The 10,040-nt window shown below is 30.7% G+C and overlaps 1 protein-coding gene across 1 annotated transcript in view; it reads left to right on the top strand.

Moving 5' to 3' along the window:
• The window catches only part of LOC129738079 (uncharacterized), a 3,481-nt gene extending 1,608 nt beyond the window's left edge, over positions 1-1,873 (top strand). The window contains exon 3 of the mRNA XM_055729264.1: positions 1,844-1,873. Within this exon, the coding sequence (XP_055585239.1) occupies positions 1,844-1,873 (30 nt within the window). The remainder of the gene's footprint in view (positions 1-1,843) is intronic.
• The last annotated feature ends 8,167 nt before the right edge of the window (positions 1,874-10,040 follow it).

Here is a 10,040-nt window from a genome sequence, read left to right as displayed (position 1 = left end):
AACTGAAAAAGGGAAAATAGAACGAATTCATGGGTTTAAAGAAAACAGAAATTTAACTCCATTTTTTTTTAAACGAAATGGACGATACCACCTACATACATCTACCTACGTACATCACAAAATCATTATTATTTTTGAATAATTTAGATTTTTCAATTTTTCTGAACTTTTTCGCGAATATTAATTATTTCAAACAGAAACATTATTTGTTTTCCCCTTTTTATTGGATTTTATTGGCGTTGGACGTTTAATAGTTATTGAAATTTAAAGAGATAAAATCCTATCTTCTGTGCGCATTTTCGAAAAGTTTTAACACAATTTAAATTTTAGCCTTGAAGCCCCAATTTATTTTTTATACAAATAATGAAAAAAAACTGGAGTTTGAAGTTCCGGATAAGATCATAGAGTTGTTTTTGACATTTCTTACGCACACTTGCTGAGCGTGTACAGATGAGACGGGACAATTAACCTCAAAAACTCTCGGTACAAAAAACGGGCACACATGGTTGTTTTTGAGGTTGATTGTCCCAAAACTGATAAGTGTTGGTGAAACAATCAGCATAATATCGCGAACACTACCAGCGGCAAATAGGACTATTGCATTGTTGCATGTTGAGCAAAGTTGTCAAAATCACAGAATCATAATCATATCAGAGAATCATAATTTGACAGATTTTAAAAGTAAACTTTGTCAAATTTTGGATCCCAGAAAATTATCACAGATTTCATGGATTTACTCGATTAAAATTTAGATCTAACTGAGATGACTTTAGTAATGTGGATTGCAAATTTCCAAATAGAATGACTAGATTTATCGTCGTTTGGCATGATTTTTCTATGACATTTCTGAAAACAGCATTACAGATAATCATTACAAACTTTTTGGTACGAATCACAGAATTACGCCACATTGTTTTTGTCGAGAATTCAAAGTTTTATCGGAGGATTTATGCTGAGTCATGTTGATAAGAAATCTAAAATTGTTCACCCAGTCTTCATTATCCAACTTCTCTCATTCCGGGATTATTCAAAAACCAAAAAAATTGACTCATTAATGGTTTTAATCTTTTCAGTATTCAAGTGCTAACAGCTATTTTTTCAAATTTGATAGAGTAAATAAATTCTCAAGAAAATTATCTGCTTAGCATTTCTAGCATTCAACTTTATCATTTCCTGAAACGAAAAAAATTATGATCTTACCAACGGACTTAGAAATGCCTGTGATCAGAGATGCCAATGTGCCTGATTTTTCGAGGCTCAATCTGACAACCTGATAAGCCATTGAATTTCCCTGATTTTTGAAAATATGCCTGATTTTACCTGATTTTGGCGAATGTGATGAAAAATGGGAAGGAAGGAACTGGATTAGGTACCGTTGCTGAAGTTAAAAAGTGAAAATGTGGCTGAATCAAAGCAATCGAAAGATTCTCTTAAATTCCCTAAAGGGAATCTTTCGGTTGCTTTGATTGTGTAGAATTATTCAACCAAGTAGACTCACAACACATATGAGAGTGAAAATGTGGAGCGATTTCCAAAAAAAGATTATCACTTTGAGAGCAATTTCCGTTACTTTAACGTAGCCTGATTTTTGAAAAAAAAAATGTTGGCAAGTTTTTTTTATCTAGAGAAAAACTCATAATTATGTGATTCTAGTTCTGTATTTTGAATTGAAGCTTTGAAGATGTTTAGTAATTTCGTTGGTGACCACAATTCTATCGGACTTGTGCTTTTAAAAATTACAGAGATTTTCTTTTTGTTCCGACGTTACGTTAAATTTATCTGATTTTATACAATGAAGTTAAAATCAAAAAGAATTTCATTAATTCATTTCTTATTATTTTAGCAAAAGGTCAATTTATTAAAGCGGAATTGAATTGCTAAAAGATCCCAAAAAAGATTTTTTTTCTAGTTTGTAACTTTTAATTTATTGCCGTTTATTAACTTTAAAGTTAATAAATTACAAGTAACTGATTTTATGTCAACTTTTTTTTTCTTCAAAAACTTATAGATATCAATCCACGATAAACCATATTGAAAACCCTGATCCTTACGAAATATTTCAACATCCCAGAGCACTACAATTGTCACCACTAGAAACACTGCAGTGCCATACGCAGTTGCGTTTCAAAGCTTTTCTGAAAGCTCAGGGGGTTTGGTTTGTGAGATAAACAATTACTATTGGAATAATGCACTGGAAGGTCGGGCCAAAAGTCAACACCTCATCGGCGTCTTTTCTTTCAAAATCTATATGATCTATAGATAACCATATTTTTGAAAGCTGGCCGCCGGATTGATGTGGTTAGCTGAATGTTGACGTCTAAGTTAGATCTATTTTCTTCTACTTCACCTCTTGTGCTCGTGTTCCCAATGCCAATTGTATTGTTGATGTTGAGTTGTGGTGGGCTCTTTCGTACTCTGTCTATCTATGCTTCTCAAAACATTGTTTTTATTTTAAAAGCGTTTACTAGTTTTATTCAGAACATAAAGTTTTGCAGGATACGTTTGTAGATAGGTTATAACGATCAGTATAAGAATATAGGGCTCCACTTACTGATTCATTTACAGGTAATAAGAATTCAATTCTACTATGTTTGAGTATCATCATTCAGATTCAAACGTTACCATCATAACTCAAAACTCTCCCTGAGAATTAGTTGAGAATTTTTTAAAATATGTAGTTTCATTTGAGTCTGATATCAGAATACAACTCAAACTTCTGTAACTGCAACTTCTTGTATAAATTATTTTTAATCTGTTTTTTTTTCTATTAGTTCTTCTCAAGTGAAAAAAGAAAATTCAAATGCCCAATCATAAATCAGATTTATGATTGGGTACTAAGCCGTAGATTTAGAATTGTAATTTCGAGTAAAGATTCCAAATTCAGTTTCTGATTAAGATGCATTACTCAGATTAGACGATGAATAGATTTCAAAATAACTAACATAAGAATTAAAAAAATGAATTTTATTGCGATGGTGAACTTATGATCCTGATTTCTGAATTGAAAAAAAAATTAGGGCCAAAATTTGATTGACTCGCTACAGATATAGAGCAGTAAAAAGTCAGATTTTCTTGTTCCGCATCGAATTCTAGATTTCCGCCTTCTTGTTTTCTAAATAAAAAATCTTAATGTGAATTTTCAACAATTTCTAAAATAGTGTTTGGAAAAAGTTTCTCCTTCTTGAATAATTCAAAGATTTACACCATGTAAAGAATTTAAACATCTGAATTTGAAGATTGAAGAAAATGAAGAAGAGTGCTACACAGCAAAAAAAGTGTTGTGATATTACATCAAATACCTGCACATAACTTGAGTCGCAAATGGTACCTAATATTACATTTTCTTGATGTACTCGGCTGTTTAATAATTATTGAATTATTTTTGTACCGCAAATGCAAACCTTCCAAATCTGCCTAAAAATGAAAAATAATCAAATTATATTTGAAGCTATGGTTTTGCTTACATTTTTATAAAATTTTGGTTGTACTTACATGCCAAACAAATATAGCTGAGGTCCGTAATCCGTTTCTTTCTTTTTGAAATGAATAACATTTGAACGTCAATTGAGGAAACATTGACTACTTGATGCAATATCACAGAGAAGGTTGTGATATTACACTACACGACAAGTTCGCATACGGGTACGTCGTTTAGATGTATTATAACAACAGAAAGCCCTAAAACTACGTCTTCTCCACAAATTACATCATCCAGCGTTACATTTTTTTTTGCTGTGTAAATATTCTCATAACATTGAAACGGCTTTTTTTTAGATCGCAACCGGTTTTTTAATTTCCGTCTAGTTTTATAAGTAGTTTTAAAAAGTTAATATGCTTCTCCTATTTTATATAAGTTTTTACAAATGGAATTTATAAAATTACACAAGGATTTCATTTAAAGCTTTGTAAAGTTTCATGTGTTTTTTAAAGGTTTTATAAACGTTTGTAACAGCAGTCAGCAAAATTTACCTTTTCCGAGGTACGAAGAAATCAAACCCATATTTTAACCAATTTAGTTTTTTGTTTTCATTTTAAAGATTTGAAGGCCCACGTTGGAAAATAGGTAAAAATTCAATTAACAAATTTGTTCACACTTTGGAAAAACTGCAGAATGAAGAACATTTCAAAGATATAAAAACGAAAGTTCAAAATCAATGATCAACTTTTTAGAAGACCGCAAGTAATTTTAACCATTTTGACTTATGGGAAAAAGTAATAGAAAACTTCTTTTCGTTTATTTTTTTTCGCTTAATTTCAAAGAAATTTTGAACCGAAATCAACACAGTATCAAAATGTAGCACTTTTCGACACTGTTTTGAAAACTGTATCGAAAAGTACTACTTTTCGATATTGTTTTTTTTTTCACGGTAGGAATAGCAGGCCTTTTCAAAACTAAATTTCGTAACGTAAAAACAAACATTTTTGTGCGGAGTTGCGAAAAACTATGTTTCATTTCTTTAATTTTATTCGAACAGAACCAACATTACAAAACTAATGAAAATGGCATAAAACAAATTCAGAAAAGTTCCATAAGTTGAAAAAACAACACGAAAAACATTAGAAATGACGAAACATTAGGGTAAATGATCTTGAGCGGAATCATCTACTTTTCCTAAGATTTAGGCAATGATTGTTTATGATTTTTATCAAATTGTTGAAAAAACACTTTTCAAGATCTTTTCATACAAGCATTGAATTTTTTTCTAAAATTTATTAACTGAAATAATGTTATTAGAAGATTTAAAAACATATCTATTTCTACTGCAATTTTCATCAATCTACGCTGACTTTGAACGTCAATTTATGTCACCCTTGACCGTTGTAAACTGATTCTCAATGAATAAAATGGTAGAAAAATTCATAAAAAAGAATTATTCAGGTTTTTGTAACAAATTTTCCATCAAAATATCAATTAATGGCGTTGTTTTTAAAAGTAAAATATGATCTTGAGTGGAACCATCTTTGATCTTGAGCGGAACTACTAGCTTCCGAAATAAACCTTTAGGTGCGCTGCCTTATGCCTAATGTCTCACATGCTGTTTTTACCCCTGAATGTATGCAGCATCTTTGTATATTTCTTATTTTATCAGCTTTAGGGAAAGAAAAGATGTAAAATTAAGTTCGAATAGAACAAAAACTAGGGTAAAATACCTAGATTTCGACAGTTTTGGCTTGATTTGTCAGAAAAACCATGTAAATAAACTATTTGACTAAAGTTTTTCATTTCAATTGTGATTGGTTTTATGAATCAGATTTTTTTCTTCATTCTCTACCTTTTTCATTGATCAAAAGTTTCAAAACAACGTTTTTATTAGCCTTTTACTAAAACCTCTCGATGATCTAGTTTTCGACATTCAATTTTAGTTTTCGACACAAAAAGTTTTAGTTTTCGACAAGCATATTTCCACCTCCTTTGTTAGCTCAGCAATATGAATATTTGCGTAATGGAATTGCTTGTCTACTTCACGGCGTTTTTTACACCATGGAAACAGTATAAACATACAGAAGAAGATGGGTGTCGAAAAATAGATTATTGGGAGAATTTTCAGCGCTAGTTTTCGACAGCTCAAAAAACAGTTGAAATTTCATTAAATGTTAGCAAAAATATTCAATAAATTACCGAAAAGATTGATCTCAGAACCTTAACCTTCCCATTGATTCCTTTTATTTTGCTTTTAATCAAATAAAAAAGGGGTTTTTCGTGATTCAAAATCATTCTTATTTGATAGTTGGAATTGAATTTCACAGGTGATTTAGAATGTTACTTTAAAATTATTTATTCACAACTATTCAATAACTTATTTAGAGGAATTTTTATATTTAAGGTATACTAAAGTGGGAGAGCAAAAATAGAAAAATATGAAGAGAGATAGCTTGAGTCACCAAACAGAAAGATAAGCCTTTCATTAAAATTTTGTCGAAAACTAGCTCCTGTCGAAATCTAGAGTATCTACCCTAATTAATTGGTGCCACAGCGTACCAAACTAGGCACACAAAAAGTTTAATTTGTTCGGGTACAAGAAATGTGTTCTTGATTCTTTTTTTCAGAGGGACGACGGGACGAGGAAGGCTTTCATACATATTTTTTGGCATAATTCGAGAACTAATGCAGCCAATAAAGTTTAGTCATTATTTCAGAATAAGAATCAATCTTCATTGCCATTACTATTTGTACTTTAAGAAGTAGCTTTCTTTCAAAGAGTTTGTTTTCAATGTTCACAATCCAATTGAAAACGATATACTATCTAAAAAACAAAAAATCCAATTTGTTTTTACACACATTCCTTCAGTTTTACAAAGTGTAGCAAAGCACACCGGGTTAGCAATTTTATGATACTCCACGATTCAATTGGTGGCCTGATATTGAAAACCTATCCGATTCCCTTGTGTTTGACTTTACACTTGAGCTTGAACTGGAAATCGGTTTGAGAAATAATTGTTTTATCAATTGAGCTAAATAATTTATAATTCCATAAATTTTTAATATAAATAAATATAAACGTGATTTATAAGAAACTGGAAATTACTATAAAATTTATTCATTGAATGAGTTGCTCAGAGCAAGGTTGCAGAAATTAAAGTAAAATCTGTTATTTTACAGAATTTTGAGGAACTTTTATCACAGCATCTTATGTCACAGAACACGATATTTTGAAATATTTACAGATTTCACAGAATTTTTGAATTTCGAATGGATTTGAGTTTTTTTCTTCGAATTAGAAAAGTATGAAAAGATTTTCAACGTGAACTGATTTTCCCAAATAAAATATAATAATGACCCAATTTTCCATGAGTTTCCAATTAAGTAAAGGAATTAAGGGAATAATTTAAAATAAATTAAAATAATATAATAAATTTAAAAAAACAGATTTTTTTTCTCAAAACATTGATGTTGAACAATGTATTTACAGTTTTTTTTTCAAAATCTGTAAATTAAGGCATCTTTTTTGTATTACTGACTTTGTCGTTACCTTCAAAAGTTGTTCGGGGCAATGTGACCCTAAACACGCACATTCAAAAAATCAATCAAATATACTTACGAATTTAATTTTTGAGATAAAAATAAAATAAAATTTGAGTTTATAGAATCGATTCCTTCAAAATAGGATACAGTGAATCAAAGTGAAAATTGGACTTTTTTTTAAGCAAGAAATAAATTTGAACGGATTTTGAGAACAACTTTGGAACGTTAAGTTTCTTTTTTTACGTAAAAACATTAATTTTTGAACTTTAAAATCTTCAAAGATGAAATTTAATTTAAGTTTTCACAGTTGCACAAGTATTAGGCATAAGAGCTATTAAAGTTCCGCTCAAGATCAGAATTTTTACTTCAGTAAAACAGCTCTAGAGTTATAAGGATTCACTCTAAAATATTTTAAAAATCATCATTAGAAAGCAGAAACCCAGATCTATCCGCTGAACTAAATTTGTTCGGATCAAACCCAAAGCCATACCGCTTGATCGACTGTTCTGAGTTGCGTCGAATTGAGCCAATTAGTTCCGCTCAAGATCATTTACCCTACTTAGAACATGATTTAAATTATGTGGAGGGTAATGAATAGGTTCAAAATCAGTTCTGTTTCCATATACAAACATAGGTTTGTTGAGTTTGGTTAACTTAAAACTGATTGAATTCAAGACTTGAAAACGCCAAATCAACATAGTTAACCCTTCATTTCATGATTTTTTTATTTTTCCTTAAAAAATCATTTTTTACAGTTGGAGTACATCAAGAAAAAAATTAAAATAAATTACGATTTTTCGCTTTTTCCATACATTAATTGTTGCAAATTTGTTACTTTATGAAACGAAGAGTTAAAGGTGCCGGACAAAATCTGACAAAAGATTTTATCAGGACGCCTAGATTACAAAAAATCTTGTCATTGAACCTTTAAATGTAGATTGGCCCAAAACACTGATCTGTGCTAAATTTCAGCTTGGAAACACTTGAAAAATTAAAAAAAAATTTAGATCAAATTTGATAAATAAAAAAAAATCTAAAGCAATTATGTAGGGGAGAGCGGGGTTACGTGGACACTCTGAATATCTCAGATGTGTGTTAAGATAAAAATCTCAATCTAGCTGTCATTGTCGTCGCTTTGCGTACTCGTATTTTTCTATATGTTGTTGACTGAAATACACATCATATGCTTCTTTTATTTATCAAGCTTAAAAAAAATTACTTACATAATTAAACAAGCACACGCTAATTGCATCGATGAGGAACCTAAAGTTCATAACAAAAAAAAAATGCTCATACGCTTATGATCTTAGTTTTGTCAAACATCAATAAGTCAAACAAACGCAACCAATTTGCAAGGAATAGCTTGTGGGGAATCGTCGCCACATTTTTTTTTTTTGGGTATTTTGGGCCATCTATATCTTTATGTTTTTAAACACATTCAGAATTACAAATACGTTTTTCCTATCTGTAAAGTTTTCTTATGCTAAATGAAGAGTTATGAAAAATATTTTGTCCATCCTTTATAAAGAATTTTACCGAAACGTTCGCGAGCCGGGTTTGAGGAATCATTCGATCATACACAACTATCTTTTTATTTCCTCATCTGAAAATGCTTGAAAATAACAAAATGAATTACGAAATTTAAGTCTTAGATCAACTCATAAACTTTGCACGTTATCTAGTCAATTTGGATTTGGTGGCCCACGATTCCCCACCATTTTTTCAAAATAAAAAAAAAAATACTTTATTGAAAACAGACAGAACTCGGGGAAATTAGTTTATTTAAAAATAATAAAATTGCCTAATGATACTTAAAAATGTGAAAAAAACCTTTTTTTTATCTTTTATAGTAAAGGAGTTATTAAGCAAAGAAAACCGGACATAACGCGAAAATTTTTAAAGAAAAATTATGAAATTTCGTACATCATACAAGTTTTGCCAAGGTAAGATTATTTATTTTACCAAACAAGCCATGATAACCAAACAGGCTTCCATACAAAATCAACGTGTAATACGACATAACATAACGAACAATTGTAGAACGTATTTCTCGCGTGAGCTTTCATTACGTCGTTTGAAACTAAATCTAAACAAAGAGTTTCTTACGAAAAAATACAAAAACTGACATAAACTAGTCGCAACTTCTTTCCATTTAGAATATTTGTAGCCTGGACAACATATTCTACATGAAAAATACAAATGTTAAGGCTGTTTTGATAACTTTTGCAGCAGTTTTCTGTGAATTCATAAGATGTTGCATACGACGTAATGAAAGCTCACGCGAGATTTGACGAAATTCGTAACGCAACCATTTTTTGACGCTAAAAAAAGATTTATTCTATGTAATGAACGATCTCTTCCACCTTTTAAGCAGAGGGGAAGGGGGCATACAAATTCTTAGGTATAGAAATGGAACCTTTTCTTTGTAAAACCACCACGTAGAAATATAACCGGTGGTCAGAACCCAAGCAACCAGAATTCCCTTAAAAAGGTCCCATAGAATCAGCTCTCGTTTCCGTGTGAAGGGAATGCTTAATTTCTTAAAGATACTTTGAAGTTCGTTTAGGTGGATGTAGAGAATGCTATTCAGCCTTTACGAGAATGTCAAAAAACTTCTACGCGCCGAAAAAAACCGGTTGACAGATTGCTCTGACAACCAGATGACAGACTGCTAAAGGCTGTCGATCTATCTAAGTTTATATAATTGATTTTAATGTTTACTTTAAACAGATTTTATAACAAATAAACTACTTACGCTATGAGAATTGAACCGCTGCTCTCCAGCTTGCTATGAATTTTACCAGCCTCTCGACCAAACCAGCAATAGTCTCTAGAGCTGCGTATTAAGAAGTACTTAAACTTTACTTTATGAAATGAGTAAGCCTATTAATTGAAATGAAAAAGTTCGTGGCTCAACTTTTTTTTCTATTTTAAAGGGTTTTCCTTACATTAGATTAATAACTACAAAATTCATCATAACAATTTTATTAAATTAAAACTTTTTTCAACATTTACACACAATCAACACCATGCACAGGACACTCATCAAAATTTTGAAATAGCCGGTACCGCGCCC

The sequence above is a fragment of the Uranotaenia lowii genome, chromosome 1 (genome assembly GCF_029784155.1).
Source record: "Uranotaenia lowii strain MFRU-FL chromosome 1, ASM2978415v1, whole genome shotgun sequence".
Classification (NCBI taxonomy): Eukaryota; Metazoa; Arthropoda; class Insecta; order Diptera; family Culicidae; genus Uranotaenia; species Uranotaenia lowii.
This window is presented reverse-complemented; position numbering and strand designations above follow the sequence as displayed.